Raw genomic sequence first — 20350 nt, forward strand, 5'->3', positions numbered from 1 at the left:
AGATCTCTGAACTATGGGTCCCGGAAAACACTGGTCTGAGGCAGTCAACTCTTAGATCAGCAACATCGTCAGACTGTTAGAACCTAAGCGAAAGCCAAATACTAAGTTTGGTGATCACGCTTACGCAGTATCTGGGCCGAAGGCTTGGAATAAACTCCCCCCAGAACTTAGATCCATAACAAGTCCAACAGAATTCAGGTCTAAACTAAAAACTTACCTTTTTAAGCTGTCATACACTTAAATTAAATATACCATTCCTGAGAAAAAGTCCAGTTATATCCATTTTTCTAATTATGTCCTAAATCCTGTATCTAAATTTCGCTAATAAACAATTAGATACTTATAATTAAGTGTTAATCTCAAGTGACTTACCAGGTAAGTATTGTACTGTATATTATCTCCATAAATAGTTAGTAATAACATAGGTCACTGTAGAAATTTATTATAAATTTGTACAGCGCCCTTGAGGTGATTTTGCACAAAAACGGCACTATACAAGTCATCCAATTATTAATATAGAGATTCATCATGAAATAATACCCTCTTTAGTTTTTATATCCCTGCCCCGCAATGAGTCACATCTTGAAGTGGCCACGTCACTGTGGGTACTAGAGACTGAATATGAAACTCGAGTGGTTTTCCGTTTTAGCAGACGGTGCAATGCTTCTGATTTTTATTTACGTCAATGAATCCCCTCGACTCCCGATTGGGTTAATTATGGACTCTGCTGCGTTGTGAATGATCGATCATTTCACAGAAATATTCCAAAATATGAAAGTGAACAAAATCAATCGAATTCTGCGTTCTCGTGCTTTAAAATAACTATGTAATTATAGCTTTTTTAAATGCATTTTTTTATGTGACAGTTCGCAAGAGCGCCCTTGTCTATATACGGTGTAAAGACAGGGGAACTACGTCGCGACCCGGTTACGCAGCGTTGTAAGGCGGGTTTAAGTAGGGACTTTTCATTATGTGGGTCTCGAAGAGGCCCGGATTATTTCAAGGAGGAAAAACAGAAGCCGGTAGGTCGTACCACGTCCACATACCAGCCGACTTACACAAAAACGAGTGGAAGGAACGACGAACTATCAACGGGTTCCGCTCGTGTCTGTCGAGTTTCACGCACGTGTCAATGGTGCTAGCTCCTTAGAGCAGGCTCCATCAAAATACCCGTAGAACAGACTTTGCGTGTACATTGTATGTGCCTACATTATGCATTAAAGACAAAGATATTAGAAGAACGAGATATGCTATGTTGGCCGCCGGACCGTAGCCGGAGTACTACCTAATTAGGGTACTTTGAACGGTATCGGGACGTGTACGCACAGAAATCTGTTCTATGTATTAGTGCGGATACCTTAGCGCAAGCGAAGGTGTGCAGTAGTATTGGTGAACAAAACCGGCGACACTCGGCAAAACAATTCCACTCAGTGGCATGCACATCAACTGCGCATAGCACATCTCGTTCTTCTAATATCTTTGATTAAAGATGACAATCGGTTTGTTAACAATGGATTGTAAATTAGACGAACCGCCCTCCTTTGCACCGTATCAAGTAGGTTTATCATGTATTGTAGGGCTCAAGTCCAGAGGTGGCTCCCATATTCGATTGTTGGGCGTACTTGAGATTTGTACAGAGTACAAATCAGCTGGTCACTATTAAGGAATATGCTACCCCGTTTCAAACAATATTTTTGGTCGTGAAATCTCCACTAGCGACGCCAATGACTGCAAATGCTAAGTGCACAGATCCGTATTTGACATTCTAAATTTTATTTTTAAATTTATGATATTGTTTTCCATCGGCTCGTGTTTGAGTTATCTATGAAAAATATGGCTTCTGAATGAACAGAAATTTTGGCCATTCTTGTTCCAAAATAAGCGGGCAGAATCATTCTTAAATACAGCGTTTGGATTTAATTTGTTCCAAAACACTGAATAAAAGCGATGCATTCTTGTTTCTTTTTACTTCATTTTTGTTATGTGAAAATTTATGTAATCGATCAATTATTTCGCCAAAATTTTTCCGAAATTTGCAAGCAAAATCAATCGGACATACCTGCGTAGTTAATAAATGCTGCGTTTGGATAGTCATAATAATCCTGTTATCTGTCAGCATTTTTCATATCTTCAAAAAAGTATCTTCCTAAATGAGTATTTTTTTTTAAATTTTTCATGATAACGAAATCGAAGCGTTGTGAAAGTTGTTTCTATATAAATATACACAAAGTATATAGTTAAAAAGTGATTGCATGCCAATTTCCTGATAAAACATTAGTCATTCACAATATATCTAGAACATGGGTTCTTTTCCTAATCTTGACGGAATGCGACAATATCGGTATGTCAATTTCAATATTGGTATTTGTATGAACACGTGTTCCGCTATCCTCACAAAACACTTGATTTTGACTGTTACATTGTTAGGTACTCTGTCAATTAATTCGTTAAAGGTCTTGTTTTTAACAGGAAAACGAATAATTTGACCAGATTTTTAATAAATGAACAGTATTTTATATCAGTAAGTTTTCTCCATGTATATTCCCAGAATTTTTATTTTCAATTGTACATTTACTTCGTGTGTACCAAATTGCATACAGTAATCAATCCTCCATAGGTTCTCGGGGAAAAGCTCCGTGGGCGGTAATATGACTTTCTCTCACCGCCTCCCAAGCACATTAGTGATTTTGTAATGCCAATAAGTATCTCATATGCCCACTGCCCACGTTATATTCCCGCACTCGTAATGGTTTCATTCTTCCTGCATTTAATGAATGGGTCAACGCCGCGTTAATGTTTACTCATAATACACGGGTAAAATTCACATTAGCGGTACAAATTAAGCGTATAATATATTAATTCGTGTTTCTTATACGCCAATTTGTTTTATTTATGTTCGTGATTACGTAATTGTACTTATATTATCTACGTGATATTTATAAAAAAAAACAGTTTTTCTGATGAAGTAATTATAAAAAAATATGTAATAACTATTTCAGTGTTATTAGGGTATTTTTCGCGGCATGTTATGCATAATATATGAAAACTATTTTTCGTGGCATTTTAAACATAATATATGAAAACTATTTTTCGTGGCATGTTATACATAATATATGAAAACTATTTTTCATGGCATGTTATACATAATATATGAAAACTATTTTTGAAGCAAAACGAAAAAATTGAAAGCCCAATAATGCCTTTCAAACACCTCCTTGAAAAACTTTGAATAAGTAATAACTATTCATTTTTGTATTTCCTTCGTGAAAATTTTTTGCATCCGACTTCAATAATCAATACTCATAAATTAATCTTTCATAATTCGTACACCTTTTTCTTTTGCTTTCTAGATACAAAAAACTATTTAGGTCCAAAAAATATAAATAGACCTTTTTTTTAAACCGCACAAGAGTTCCAACTGCTCCCAATCGTCTGGAGCCCTTTAAACTATGGCATCCCCAATTGGGGTATTTTGTGAGGCTGAAGGTAGTGGGAAAGGGAAGGAAATGGAGAAGAAGAAGGTGAAGGAGTACCTGACTATTCAGATCTGGTAACCAAACACGGCTAAGGCCATATCAAGTAACGTTTTAATTCTGAATTATGGATGCCAAGAGTATCTTCAACCCTAAAATGTGTCACAAACATACTATAAATTATTTCATATTTGAAATAACACAAATTAATCAAATAAAATTTACTTGCGCACTCCAAGAATTGAACCCGCGACCTCCGGGCTTGACTTAATAAAATAATCCAGCAGCATGTAAGCCAACTAGTGCGCACATAAAAGTAACAGTTCTAACTTATATTGATATTATGAATAATAATATTTTTGAGTGCCATTTTTGAAAAGTCACCCCAACAACGCGATACAGAAACATATTTTTTACCTGAAATTATCATTAATTATTTACATTTACGAATCTAGTTATTTACACTGTCGCGTACTATGAAAAGATTCAATTTTTGTATAGCAGTAGATCGAAATAATTATTTAATAACTTATTCAACTACAATCAAATGCTTTCTTCAAATATCTTCATTTTTTCAGATTTTTTTTACAGATTCTTTTGCTGATTGACAACTCTCTCACATCACAAGATAAAACCTCATGACGATTTTTGATTGAAAATAAAAATCCCTTGATACGAAATTGCTAAATATGCAATAGAAGTTATAGAAGGCCACAGTAAATAGCGTTCAGTCTACTCTATTAACCCACTCTATTAAAAAAAACTATCTAGAAATTCAATTTGGAGCATTTCGTATTCAAAGGAACATAATCACACGCGCTTGAAATATTTAATCGAATCACAGAAACGTTTTAGAATTATTTATTTTTATTTATTTATTAATCTTAAGTTAGCTCACATCTTCGTGTGTGCTAATAGTTTTATAAACATATAAACATGTACATTGTTTGGCAAACATAATCTTTCTTTAAATATTTCACTAAAGTCACAAAAAAAGAAACATTAATAATTGAGATAGACATATTTTATAATATAATATAACAAACCATGGTAAATTGGATTTCTACTAAAAATTAATAGCATCCAGTAACAAACTCAAACACACTACTGCTCAAAAGGCAGGTAAAGAGTAAAAATGTATATTGTTCTTCCCGGTAGGTACTCTTTATTGACGCTTCAGAGAAGAGGGCGCGGTAAATTCCAGGTGATATTTCAAATTTTAATATCCGGTTACCTTGACATCCGCTTTTGTCGTTCCATCTACTGACAGTGTCATCACTATTACCGGATGTGTCTAACGCGACCGAAGCGTACGATTTGTTGTTATGTTTTTATTTGTCATTTGGTAGTTTATTGTAACGGTGACGCCTCTCGCGTCAACTTATTACCATAAACTGAGCGTTATGTAAATTCATATAGGTGGTTCTGCTGATGGCGTCATTATGTCACTGTGTTGATATTGTGTAACGTACAGCGACATCTCATTTATATAAGAAAATTTATTCAAAAATATAGTCTTGAACGGTACCTATTCAAAATACACAAAATCGTCGCATATTCATAACTGCACTGAGCAGATGATGGCATTTTTATTCAACTTTAAATAAATAATAATCTAAAAATTTGGTACTCTTTAATAATGCGGTCCTCTGATTTTCTTTAAACTGATTTATAACTTTTTGTCAGTTTTTCGATTACCAAGTCATCAAGTCGAATTTATCACAAAGATTTTTTTTGAAAGGATCGGTAAATGGTGAAAATATTATAGAGCAATATTATTGAAATAGGGCGGTTATAGAATAACCTATTAACCGAGTTCCTTAAAAACTTTTATAACTGTGATAATTCGAGCCACGTAGTATAGTTGGCTCCAGTGCCAGTAGCTCATAGAGTTTATATAGTTCCCAAGAGATGTGTCAAGTATTTAGGTTCGCCCCTCCAGTTCAGGAGCGAGCTGAGTTATCTGTAAGAATACTATCGACAGAGAGATTTTTAGAGCGTAGCACTCTTTCACGATTATACGACTTTCTAGTCTAAATAAAGACAAAGTGTTGTGAACAAAGTATCATTATTTTGCAAGAAGCATTCACTTATTGTAAAGATTACTTCCTTGGAAACCCTTAACGAATCAATGCATCAACTCATTTTAATTCGCGGAAACTCATTTATTTATTGTTTCTTTACATTGTATCATTTTTTACGTTAGAATTTTTAACCTCACTAGGACAAACCTTTGTTGGGGTTAATAATTTTACAAAATAATAAAAATAAAATGGTTGGTGACTTTCCACTGACATAAAATTTTTATAGTAATTTATAAAATATCTGGCTGGCATCACAAAACAAAATGCCACAATCCCAAATTTGATATTTTCACCATGGGGACAGTAGAATTAAAGCTTAAAAGCTTCCTATACGGAACAAATTGAATTTGTGTTCGAAAATTTTGGTTCGAGTTAGTTTTTTATTCTCTTTTTATTTCTTCTTTATTCCCCTACCCTTCTCGATAATGGAAACTGGGGAAATATCACGTAGAGGGTATTTATGAGTCGATCTGGGTCAATTAGTAGATTGCTCTTTTGAGGACTGGAACTCAGGTAACGAATATATAGTCTTTTTGCGCACATTTTACAGCAGATGTACAATATTTCACAGTACTCTTTAAAACCATTTCTGTAATGTTATATGGGTCAGGGTCAGATATGAAACGAGGGAATTTGTTGTACATGAGAGCAGTGATTTTATTTCTCAATATTCTGCCGATTTAATTGATATGAAATTTCAATGTTGTTGTTTGATTTGCCTCTTTCTTGCAGTGGGCATCTATGTATATTATGAAATTAACAGCCTCTGTGCATATTAAGACGAGGCAATATCCTAAAATAAAGCCAGAATCTTAATGACGTAAGTGAAGCAGCCGTGCACAAAAAAATGCGACGCGCGGCCCCAGTGTATTGGAAAGACGTGCGGTTGAATTTTCTCTATCAAATCTCTGAAATAAAGTGGGAATTTTAACGACATTAGTAATGATGTCGTGTACAAACAACATTCGGCACGCGGCCCGGCGTAATGGACGGACCTACGACCGACTTTGCCCCAGCAGGCCTAGAAAATCAATCTTTCCGTGGGGTTTATTTGAATTATTTTTGTATTATGTATTTCTAAACCATCGTTATTAGAGTCTTATGTCGCCTTAAAGCGTGCGGACATTCCAAACATTTTCGCTTTAGAGTGCAGCGAACTGACTACCTTCACTCTTAGAATTCAGAGTATCATGCGGTCTACTCATTGATGTCACTGATTCTCATGACACGTTGGGCCAACGCACTAGCCCAACATGTACCGGCACCACTTGATTGGCCGTTGCAACGTGTTGACCGAAAACGTTGGCCGACCAACTGATTACTGTCGGTTTGTCGTGCACACATCAAATGATCTTGGCGCCAACACACCAACAACGTGTTGGCCCGACGTGAACTGACAGTTTTAGGTTACCACACGGAGAAAAATGAGTGTTGCTGATTTATTAAAATCCTGTTATAAACGTGATGGCAGGCCATTTCTTAACAAACTGTTAGTATATTCAGAGTGTGTCGGAACACAGCTGCGTTCATCCTAATGAATATAATGATGAAATGCGAAAATATTAGATTTTTTATGAACACGTGTTCCGCCATCCCCATATTACATTTTTGTTTTACTGATAGTTTATTAGGGAAACCTTTCAATTCATCAGTTGAATGCCCGCAGTCCTGTCTTCAGCTGGAATACGAATAATTTGACCAGATTTTTTAATAAATTAACAATATTTTATTTCAGTAAGTTTCATCCGTTCACTTGACGTGAAGACGGCAGTCAACTGTGTAACTTAAACGTTTTATTATGTATTTAAAAATAAATATTTTTATATCAGTCGATAACACTACAGCATAGTAAGCCACGACGTGTGTGGTAGACCGCATGTCATGGTAACATCAAAGCTAATTTATTAAGTTGCAGTTCTAGTTCTAACATAATGTAGATTTAGAGTGTACCATTATCGCATTATGTATTTATGATAATCTATTCATTACCTCCTGACCACGAGATACACGGAATGCGTGAGCTATTTCTAGAAAATCTTTTCACCCACGGGTATGATTATAGCTTAAAGCTCCCCTATGCAATATGCATGCTAATGTCACTTGGGACCCGAGCTTTATCATCCCTCCAAATGAAATTAGCGCATCTGAAAGCTGTGCGGCATTACATACTGAGTGGAACCTGCAGCCCACATAGAATTCAGAAAGCTTTCATATATGTATTTATTTTCCGGGAAGCACTCACTTTTACCGCTATTTCCGGGATGTGTAAATTTTGTATCCTTGTGGTGGAAAATAAATAAAATATTTTTAGATGCACTGGTACTACTGGTAATCGCTATCCAGCCTTGTCATTTCAAAACCTTTTTTGTTGTTGTTGTGAATACCACACAGAGATTCCAATAGCCGGAGCTAGTGGGACTATGGAACCTCTATGAGGTTGAAGGGAGTGGGGATGGAAGGAAATGGGAAAGAGCAAGGTTTTCAAAATTTTTAGAGTTTCCCAAACAACTTAAGGCGATGCCATACGTAGTAATGCAAAATCATGTGTTTTTGGTTTGAAAATTTGGTCGCCTAGAAATGTTTCAGATGCTTTAATTAAATACTGCGAGTAGAATACATCTTGACCTTTGAAATAATCGTATATTTTTTATATAAAGCTTTTTATAAGCACAGAAATTTTTTTTGTAAAAGCCTATGAAAACTGCTTTAAAGTTCAAAATCTCCTACTTACGAACCCATTTTCGGTTATAATTTTATTGTATAATGTAGCAAATTAAGTTATTTATAAAATGATCGGAAAAAAATAAATATTTATGCCTGAACATCCACAAAATAAAATAAAAGGCACTTTTTGGCCATGTTTTTTCTTGCATAAATCAAAACAGGTGGATGGTGTTAAGCGGGAATTTAAACCTTATCGCCATTTACGTAAGGGTTGTTATTGATAGCGGATCAATTTAAAATATTACACGACGTAGTGCATCGCCTTAAACAAAGAAAACCGCTTAAAAATGGGTTTCATTAAGTTTTCAAATTACCTCACAGTCATTCTTATGTTTTTTCGAACTCCTAAGTTAGGTTTCACATATTTAAAAAAATTCCGTTTTCATTTCAGTCACTCTCAAAATGTATCTTTGAATTTTCTGTTATTTTTTCAAAATCTATTATTTTCCGGACCTCTCTTTATTGAGAAGAGTGTAATAATTTGGGTATACGAGTATATATGAAAATATGCAAAGGACCTGAACACGAAAGACCGAAACATCAAAGTGTGGTTGTATTATTTATTATAACTGGGTAGTTTGTACGAGTTTACCATTCCCCCCAATGCCTCCACTCATTCTGCCGACGGTAACCAACGAATTAAATATCTCTTTCTTTGAAGTCCAACTATTTCTGTACAAACCTATCGAAAAGGCACTTGATTTGTCTGTGTTGGGAGTTTTAGTATTGTGGTCTGTGTCTTCACTTATTAGTTGGGGATCCGACAAATTTATTTATTAGTTAATAAGAAATAGTAGTAGATTTTCCAACCTTTTTAATTATTTTAACAACCATATTTATTTTTCTCTTTGCATCTTTAAATGAACAGTTTTAAATTATAAACCATAATATTATCTGCTTTCAGAGCCCAAAGCTCTTACACTCTACAATAGAAATATTCGGAGTAGGTTTTCAAACAACATTATAGCTTCAATCTTACGGAAATGTCAATATGTCATATTCAATTTCGAATAAAAAATACACCATTCTATTTATGCAACGTATAAATCGTTAAGGAATTCCACTGATTAGAGTTCATCATAAAAATGTTTATTTTCTTATTTATTTTTGACTGGGATGTTAAAGATAATAGGTAACCGAACGTGTCCTACTTCGATGGAAATTGGAAAATATATCTGCTTTGTCAATATATACACGACAGTTCCAGCAGGAGAGGCACTTTTCTAGTTCTTGTCACAAATAGGAATTTTTACACAATCCAACATTACAGGACGAAGAGTGAAATGAGATATGTTACATTTAAAATAAGAAAACCCTTCCAATGATTGTCAGTCTATATTTTGGATAAAATTGGGCTTAATCTGGCTATTTACAAAGTATTTATTTACTGTGAAATTCCATAATGATACTGTATTTAACTAACCATCACACCGTTTCCCGCATCCCTTTCTTAATCTTACTCATTGCGCTTGCATTCTTTGCGAATCTCCACATTTATATACGATCATACGTGATGTTACCACACACATTCCTCAGTGATCCCATTTCATTTTCAGTCTACCTTCCCAAATATACGAACTCAACCACATGCTCTAAGTATTCATCATTCACAATTATAACGCGCGTTTTCGTACTTTGACTTTAAACTTACTTAAATAATATTATTGTACTATTGCTATACAAAATGATAATATTATTTTATTGAATTTAAAACGGTTTTTCAATTGAAGTTTTTACCGCGGGTAATCATTCTCCAACAGTTTTCCACTCTATCTATTCAGAAAATATGTCCTTCTACACTGATCTAAGATCATAAGTGCACCATTAATTTTCTATAACCAAGTATTCTGCAAATGATCATTCGATAAGTTTATTATTTATGTTAGAAATAGTTTGAGATGACATAAAGGTTTACCAAGTCACAGTCATTATTCTGATTAATCTTCTACCGTGTAAAACTCCAACATCCAACAAACGCGAGCTACAACCGAAACACGATCGTAAAAGCGGCAAATCCTTCAGGATATACCCGTACAACGTAACAACGACACGGATCTTCCGAACGCGGGAGGAGAGATGAAATAAGCCCGAAAACTTTCGGCAGGGTGAACTATAAAGCCTCCTTTCTCTATAAATGGAGTATTGAAGGTTTAGCCGTGTTTTCTTCTTCGCCGTATAATATTATTATGGAGATTTCGCGCTTTGCTCGAACGATTACCGTGGAAAAACTTTTCTCTTCGTTAAAACTCGTAGTTCAGTTTATATTTTGTTGTAACTTTAAGGGGCCAATATAACAATACTCAACGGTATTCTCTGTTCACTTCTGATTTAGGTAATCAAAAACGATAATTTCGGCGGTGTGTCTCTGTGTAACTCCTGTTCGATGACGTCTGGTCTATGACTAGTTTCTGAGTTCTACAGCTCGACTTTTGAACGATTTGCTTTCAGCTTCACAAATCCTACAATTAACATATCCTCTGGGTTTTCACAAGCCTGCGCTAGCTATGAAACAGTTCTTGATAAACCAAGTACACAATTTTTTTTTCTTTATTTTACTATGACGTAATTAATGTCTGCGAATGTCCTTGTTGTATTTAATTGTATTAAAAAAATATTTTGGTAACAGGTTGTTTATTATTTTATGTATAAATATGATCACTTTTAAGATCAGCATCTGTTTCACTATTAGCCAACATATTATATCTCGTCGAAACTTGTTCCACTATTATCAAGTTAATTCTGATATTATTATGTATACTTAATTGATGGGAAAACACTTTCATCCTTTTTTTGTAATTTACCAAAATTTGCTCTTGAAATGTAATATGACAACATGAAATAGTTGACCTTTGGTATTTTTCTAAATGAAGTCCGCTAAGCAAATGTCAAGAGCGAACAAAGAAAAGAGATAACCGCATTTGAACGAGACGCTACTAACTGATCCTTTAACATTTTTTATACTTTGACTCGAGTTGATCAAGATTACTTTTTAATTAACCTTCGCAGGTGAGACATTTTATGAGTCATTAAAACAATGGTATTGTTAACACGTTTAAGTTTACTACAACTAGACGATCGTCAGATAATTCCCACTGAATTTACACGTTGTATTCTCACAACAAAACTTCAATTTAAAGCCAAGTTGTTACACAATCTTATGGAGATAAACATTTCAGAGTCAAGAAATCGCGTTACTAGAATTAAGTTTTTAGAATATTAAAAGTTTAATTAAAAAAGGCTCTTATCTTGTTTGTTTATATCTTTTCAACGCTTATTTCATTTAAAGACGAATAATTTTATTTAGTACTTAATTTTATTATTTGTTAATATAATTTCTTCCATACATTTATATTACTCCATCGACTTCGTTAGTTTACAGGAACATTATAAAGGTATTTTTACCTAGCTTTACAACAGGCAAAAACAGGCAATGCCGGCAAAACTGTATACATACATACCTACTTAGTTTGTTTATGCTGCGGTGGGAACCAGATTGCTTTTGTTGAATTTGTAAGGTTTTTCATTGTTTTCATTGTAAGTTTTTATACTAAAAAACACATGCTTCTAAATAATAATAATAATAATACAAGTTCATCGTTCTCGCATTATTCATTGTACTTAATGTACGTGGCCAGAACACGTTGGTTCGCCAACGTTGTCTGTAAACGCGTTGCAACGGCCAACGTAAGCCAAGTGGTCTTGTATACATTGGGCCAGTGCATTGGCTGAACACATTGGCCCAACGTGTACTGGCAGCTTGAGGTGCGTTTTGGTGAGGTTATATTATTTTAATGTAGGTTATAATTGCGAAAAGAATATTCCGTTACATCGATGTAGATGGTTCGTTCTGTTGTACCAGCTACAGCACATAAGTAAAGTTTTGTAATGAAAATTTAAAATAAAACATATCTATAAGCCTTACTCAGATTATACGACTGTTCGTTCTCCAACCAATTACCGTGAATGCATTTAGGTTATGTTTTATATAACAGCATTGTTGATTGTTCAAGAAATTCATAATTTTATATAATTTGACAAATTAATACTAACTCTAACCTCAATTTCTTCCTCCACAGACATGCAGTTCCCCATAAACGTGTCCGGCGTGCAAAGCGACCACCCCTTCCTGGACCCCGACTCGCTGCAGTCTCTCTTCCGGCGGCTGGCGGCGCTCAACCGTTGCGCAGACATGAAGGTTGAGCAACACCATGCTCCCAAACACACGGTGAGTCTTTACATTCTATATTTTTAAACCTTTTGAAATTTTGGTCCTTCGAAGCGGATCTGAACCAGCCAGATTAATTTGAAATATATATGTTTTATTACTTTACGTCAACGTGTACATTTAGATCCAAAAGAAGATAGAAAAGGATAAGAAGAATGTTGGGAAGAATTGGTCTTCAGATGTGGTCAGTAAATATATCAAAATTCAATCCAAGCGATGACTCACCTAACTAAAAACGAGGTCTAGGATGGATGGTTTCACAAAATTTGAACAATTCGTCGAATTTTAAAGATAATATTCATGTTCTGTGAAATTTCTATTTAAGTTTTCTTTTGATCTATTTAAGTTTTCTTTTGATCTCATCATGAACCGGTTGTTTCATAATATATGGATAGTAACAAAACTTGTCTACCACTTTCACAGAACTTTAATTTGATGAATTATTCAAATTCTGTGAAACATTCTGTCGTTAGAGTATCATTCGTTCTGGAACGTTGTACAATTTATTATGTTTTAGTTCTACATCTTTATATCCTCATTGTGTTTGCCCTTACTAGGTTTTTAGGCCTGGAGCCAAACAGCTTACTACTCTACCATAATTCTCAACTCTACCACTGAATAAAATACTAATACTCCATAAAAATTATATAAATGTTACTATAAATGTATCATTCCAATCTTATTTATTCCGACCTGTATCCTTTATTATTGAACTTGAATGGAATGTGTCGGATTTTTATCGAACAAGTTATTTTATCAATCTCTCTTTAAAACAAACATTATTGTGTATCCGTTGACCTATTGTGCTGTCAACATATTTATTATCATGTCTGGCTCCGATATGTCTTCAGTTTCTCTGAATACGTAGGTATTAATGAATCAATAATAATTACAAAAAAATATTTATTCAATTCGTCAGATATATCAACCAATGCTATGAATTAAAAATCTTATTTAAGTAAACGTTTGAAGTTTATCTTTTGATAACAATTAACTAAATATTTGTCCATCTTTTCGATGTATACGATGTGTTCGAATTGAATGAATTATTAATTCCTTATTAGTAAACAGTTCACATGGGGCAGTTAAACACTTTGTCGAAAGTGCAAGGTTATGAAAGCCAGTATTCTGAATATTATACGACAGGATAGCTAAGGTTCCCTTTACTGAGTAATTGAATGAACGGTGTTATGAAGATGGTCAAAATTGACTCTGGCGTGTACTTAGCTGTGAAGATTGCATGAGGGCGTTCAATTAACAAATTTACATGAGATTTATGAAACTATGCATAAATGGATAATTCATAGAAAATTAGGCTTAAAATCTATCTGGAATTTATGTTCTTAATATTTATCGACTGAGCGTAGCGAAGTACTGTTTTAACTCAACCGTTTTCAATTTCGTTTGTCCATAATTATTTTTTATGCGTTCCGTTTCCGTTTCAAGATGGCCGTTTTAATGGTTTATTTGAACTTTCTAATTATCATTTTTTCAATGTTCGTGGTACCTACTGGCCTGTGTTTGAAAATAGATTTTTTTTGAAAAAAAATATTACATGAAATGTGGTTTATAATAAAGTATTTAAGTACCTACTTACAAATTTTAAGATTTTAGAGGAAATTTTGGTTTCGTTTTATTAAATAAGACAAAATTAGAGAAATACTATTTTGGACGGAAAGTGTACTATTTACAGAACCACTAATAGGTAATATATCAAGAAATAATTTATGTTTTTTTTTAATGATAAAAATAAATTATTCCTATTTTGGTACTGTAACTAAAATGCATGTGTACCTGGATTCATCCCTGGAACATCATTCAAAATGTTATGTGGCTTCGCGGATTTTGTGAAGTGAAAATAATTAAAACCTTTTTTAATTCTTTAACTGTTCAAATCAATGCATAAATTAAATCTACTTTTATATCGAAATATGATTACTCCGTGCTTCCGAGAACTGTAGCAATTCAAATCTGAAAAATTTGTAGAAATGCTATGATTTTTATATTTTTTAGCTAAATGACGTGTCCGCAGAAAGAGAAGTCAGGCACGGACTTGTAACTAAAACGAATGATTATAATTTTTTTTTTTAATTTCTGAAAAATATTAAGTACTGCTATATCAACTTGTTGTCATTCAAATTAACGTCATCCGTATCCAACCGATTTGTTCGATTCATTATTCGATTAAATATTCAGGACTCAGATAATTTAAAATGTTTCGATTTTGTCAATCGTTAACTTGTAAGAAGTGGGGAATGAGAAAATTTTACACATTTTCGGTAAAATCAAATAATTACTCGTAGTGATTCAAACGATATGTTAAAAAAGAAAAGTATAAAAATCCTTTTCCTTATAAACTGTCGGCCCAATCCGATGCTTTAATAATTTGTACCTATGAATAATAACTATTCGTATGTTTAATGTACATCACAGAAAACGGTCAGTAGAGAGAACCCCAATCACAAAATGCTCACTTTCCTGGCGGAAAAAAATCGTCGAACGTTTTGTTCGTAGAATGATAATAGCTTTGTATTTACTGATCGCAACCAATTTGTGGATATCATAAATACTCTTTGATAAAAGTTTATTTGATGGCGATAATTGGAAACTGATTGTTGGCCCAAATAACTAGACATATCCGACAATAGAGCCGACATTATTAGGTTTCCATCGAAACTTCAATATTTGGTATCTTCCCTTTTGCAGAAGCTTTCATTTTTTTCTTTTTACGTTTATGATCGACGTGCTACAATCTTTCTTCGACTCTAGATTTTCTATTGTCCAATCTCTCTGGTATTTTTGGATTATCTGTATTCTGTTGATGATTGAAGTTTTCTTTTGTCGCGTCGGCACATTTTTTCTCGTCATTGTGATTCATCCGAAATCAACATTGACTTGAAAAATGTAATATATTTCAACACTTAGAATACGATGAAAGTTTGTTATAATCTAGGTTAGTAAGATAAAGATCATCAAAAATGATATTAATTTTAAGAGTCCCAACTGCTCCCAACCGTCTGGAGCTAGTGAGACTAAGGCATCCCCATTTGGGGTTTGTTGTGAGGCTGAAGGTAGTGAGGAGGAGAAGAAGATGGGAAAATGAAGGTGGGGAAGTACCTGTCTATTCAGATCTAGTCACCAAACACGGCCAAAGCCATTTCAAGCAAGTTTCATATCTGAATGGTTATATTACACCAAGGCGATAATGAGAGTAGGTAATTCCACTCTGGAACCTGCCGAAAATTAACAATGCTTTTTTTTAAATGAGTAGTTTGTGAAATAACACAAATTTATCCAATTACATTTGCTTGCGCACGCCGGGATTTTAACCCGCTACCTTCAAATTGCTAGTCGAGAACCTTACCCCTCGACCACGGAAGCCTAAGCTATTCTAATGTTTTAAATGCAATTGCTAAAGTATTTTTCTTACTTAATTTTATTTTTAAACACAACTTTACTTTATATATATGATAGGTTTTTATGGGTTACTCCATCTCAGTAAGAACTCTCACACTAAAGATTGTTCAATTATTTGTATATTTGTATGTAATATTTTATATCTAGATTATTTTATGTATTATTTTGTATTTTTTATTAGGCCTTATTCTGTTTACAAATTTTTTTTTTTTTTTAAAGAAAGTCAAACATTCCCAGGTTACGAATAACCTGATAAAATTTGAAAATCTCCTACTACCACCACAGTAAGCTGAAAATGTTGCTTGTGTTGTGATGGAGGACTTAGCCAGCCGAGGAATTGAACACACTACGCCTGGGTGGGACCCAAACGCGATGTCAACTCGGCCACCGACCGGTCACCGAGCGGTATAATGATACTGCTACCCGGCTCAGAACAGATGTTGTCTAGTGAGTCGGGTAGCGCACATGATTTTTAAATAACCATTGATGTCAATAAACGACCGAGTTACCAGCAATATATAAAAATCTATCATATATGTTAAGATCACCGTTTCTCTTGTTATTGAATTTCCACATGATAATATAGTTGCAAGTTACTTAACGGTATAAAAAAACATTTAAATGAATAATATTGATCGACAGCCTTAAGTACTAAATCTTTTGACGCATAATCCATCAACTACCCTTTAAGAAAGATAAATATTGACAGCGAAATCAATTTACCCGAAGAAAGTAGCACGCGTTTTCGAGTAGTGAACTTTATTGTACAATCATCAATGATCGGGGCTTATCAGAAATCAACGTGGTGATCAAATCAAGAACTCGATATTGCGCTCAGAGGCGGCTGGCTTATAACACGGCCTTTTCTCGTGCCGAAACGATCGCGGTTTCCGTGGTATTCGCATAAAAGATAATTAAAAATATGTAAACACGTTCTGATTTTCATCGCGCCTTATATTGATATAAATAATGTCAATTTGACAACAAGTTTCACAGATTAAAGATGAGAAAAACGGAAGTGTTTCATAAAAAAAAATCTCCTTGAATATTTCAAAATATCTCCGTTATTTAATGGTTTTTTTGTGAATTACGCACAAGATTCCCAACTGCCCACAACTGTCTATGGCCATTGCGACTATTGCGTCCCAAATCAGGCTATGTTGTGAGGCTGAAGGTAGTGGGCATGAGAAGCAGATGGGGTAAAGGGAGGTGCCAAGGTGCCAAGACAACTTTATGCCAAATCTGCATTACTACACCTCCTCCAACACAAACTCCATATTCCAATTCAACCAAAAACCTCGTTAAAAACCAGATCCTTAACAAATAAAACACTAAACATACCGATAACACACACCACACACGGACAAAGACACTTTCAATACTACGCTACTAAACTGTTTAATTGTATGCCCATTACTCTGAAGCAACTACTAACTGCAAATACATCCGCAAACATTCACAAAAAACATATCACAGCCTGGATCAAAAACCAAGATATTTTATTTTTTCAAAACATAATAACTCCAAACCAAACATAACTAAACCATAAAAAGTATATAATAAATAAACACGTTTTTCGAGTTTTACCAACTATACTCACACTTACAATACAAATATATGCACTTACATATATATTAACATTTTTTTTTTTACATATTTATTATGAATATTCTTTTTTCAAAAACCATAAAAATTAAAAAATTAAAACTAAAACTTATAAATAATAAAAACTTTCTTCTACAACACATAAATACTTGTCACACCTATACATAACCACGTAAACACCTCAGCACAGGTTCTCCTAGTGAGGTGTTCACGAAACATACAATATTACTCACATACAGTATCACCTTCTCAAACCTACCTTACACACAACATATTTTAGTTATAAGTTTGAAATATACCAAATACTTAATTATTTATATTTATGTGAAACTGTAAATTATATATAAAAAAAAAGGTCTGGTACCTGTGAGAGGATATTGTGTCAGCGCTTTATTAGCAGCAGACACATACCTGGACGGATGACGAACCTCGTGCTGGCACTGTTGGTGGACGCGGTGGACTCTCTCGCTGCAGCAGCTGGTCCAGTTTCTTCACCACCTAGGATTCTTGCTGCAGAGTCTACATCTTCTATATTCGTGTCACCTGTTCCTGTACTTCATTTTACTTACCTTATCTTCACTTTATGTTTGTAATTTTTATATTTTTTTAATACCTGCATCAACTGTAAAGCGCCCCTTAGGAGATATCTCACAAAAGTGGCGCTATACAAATTGTCCAATAAATAAATACTAGTAAACGTATCTGACTATTGTAGATCTGATCACCAAACACAGCCAAATCTATTTCAAGCAACATTTCAATTCTGAATAGTGGTCTTAAACCAGGGCAATACTGAGAGTATCTTCCACTCTGGAACGTGCTACAAATATATAGATATTTTTTAAATGAATTCATTGTGAAACAACACAAATTAATTAAATAATAATTCCTTGCGCACGGCGGGATTCAATCCCGCGACCTCCGGTTTCGTAATTCATTATTCAGATTGTTTGAATATATTCCAATTACAGTATAACAAATTCTTATAAGCATTAATTACTCGCCTGAAATATCTATACAAATTGAAAATATCTCCCGAGTAAAAATAATTCCCCTCGGCGGCATTTATTTTTACTCGGGAGATATTTTCAATTTTAAAGGATATTTCAGGCGAGTAATTAATGCTTATAATAATTTGTTATCCTTTGTGTTATGCATAAAAACCTTGTCTTTTAAACATTAGCTTATCATTAAAAAAAATAATAATATTTGACAATTCAAAATATTTCACCAAAAAATATCTCCCGAGTAAAAATAAATGCCGCCGACGGGAATTATTTTTACTCGGAAGATATTTTCAATTTGTATGGATATTTCAGGCGAGTAATTAATGCTTATAATAATTTGTTATCCTTTGTACTATGCATAAAAACCATGTCTTTATAAACATTAGTTTATCATTAAAAAATAATCCAATTACAGTATTCATGCAGTAAGGATGGAATATGGATAACCACCAAAATACGTTGACGTATTAAAGGCATATCCACCCAAAATATCGTGGCTTAATGGCAGTTATGGTGTGAAAATTTCGAATAATGTTTCCCTCCAAGCTTCTATAATGATAAATGCCTACTTAAATATGTTCCAATTAAACTCGATTCATAACTGCCTAGGTTACTGTCTTGATCTTATCTTTACAAATATGCCTAAAGTTTGTGTAAGTGAAGCCAAAAAATATATATATCATCTCCCTCTCGATATAAACTTCACTAATCCTTTCAAAAATGTTACCTTAAAATTAACGGTTACATACCACTACAAATTTAAGATAGATGACTATTCTGGCATGAGCAGGTATCTTGCCCAATATGACTGGACTTCTATGTTATCGAACACCAATATTAACGATACTATATTTAAATTTAACGGATGAACTCACGTTGTATACTTATTAGTTCCAAGGGGAACTTATTCCCAGTCTAAGTTTTCTATTTGATCCAGTTCAAAATTAAAACAATTGGTAGTTGGAAAAAAGAAAGTGCACAAATTATTAAAATGTAAAAACAACTTATTTATCTCAACAAAGAGAATTATCCAAAATTGCTCCGTCTATTTTGATATCCCGTGCGCTATCCCTCCATTCAACTATGCTAATACTATTTACTTAAATAGTCAAATCACACATGTAGAAGTCTTCAATTCCATAAAGAAAATCCTCAGCAAAACAAGCACTGGTCCCGATGGTATACCTGAAATATTATTGAAAAAAATGTATTTATACTGCATCCTTTGGCCTAAGTAAACTGATAGTAGACAGCTTGAAACAGAAAGGAGAGGAGATATACCCAAGGATTCTTAATTACGACTCTCCTAAGGCTGTAGCACCGTTGTTGACGATAAAAATGATTAATAAAATTGGTAATGTTTTATATAATAATATTAAAATAAGAGAGTAAACATACCTAATTTAAAATTAAAAAGGCCAAAAGCTTTTCGGTACCAATATTAGAAGCTCGAGTAATCTAATACCGTAAAGTTTATCTGATGAATTTTAAGGCTTTCAAGTGTAATTATTTACAATCTCCGTCTCTCGTCAATCTTAATGGTAACTTTACACAAATTACGCGAACACAACACAATTAAACACGTAATTTGTAATAATTATCTATTTGTTTTACGTGTACCAGAAATAATATACATATATTATCGGGTTCGCCCTAGCTTCAGCTATACTTTTTTTCTTATTGAACCCTTGATAACTAGTAGTTCTGTTAACGGTAGACTTCGCATATTGATGATCCTTCCGATTTGACAGGTCGTGAGTTCGCTCTGGCGTAATAAATAGGTACTATCAAATACGGCATCTTGACCGGACCCGG

At 33.9% G+C, this 20350-nt stretch overlaps 1 protein-coding gene across 2 annotated transcripts in view; it reads left to right on the forward strand.

Annotated features, from left to right (window-relative positions):
• Positions 1–20350, forward strand: part of cv-c (RhoGTPase activating protein) — a 605856-nt gene that overhangs the window by 516885 nt on the left and 68621 nt on the right. For both annotated transcript variants that reach the window (XM_089640430.1, XM_089640431.1), the window contains one exon: positions 12358–12506. In XM_089640430.1, coding sequence (XP_089496556.1) covers positions 12358–12506 — 149 coding nt within the window. The remainder of the gene's footprint in view (positions 1–12357; positions 12507–20350) is intronic.

Source organism: Hesperophylax consimilis, chromosome 15 (genome assembly GCF_061612785.1).
Source record: "Hesperophylax consimilis isolate HC1 chromosome 15, BYU_Hcon_1.0, whole genome shotgun sequence".
NCBI classification, from domain to species: Eukaryota; Metazoa; Arthropoda; class Insecta; order Trichoptera; family Limnephilidae; genus Hesperophylax; species Hesperophylax consimilis.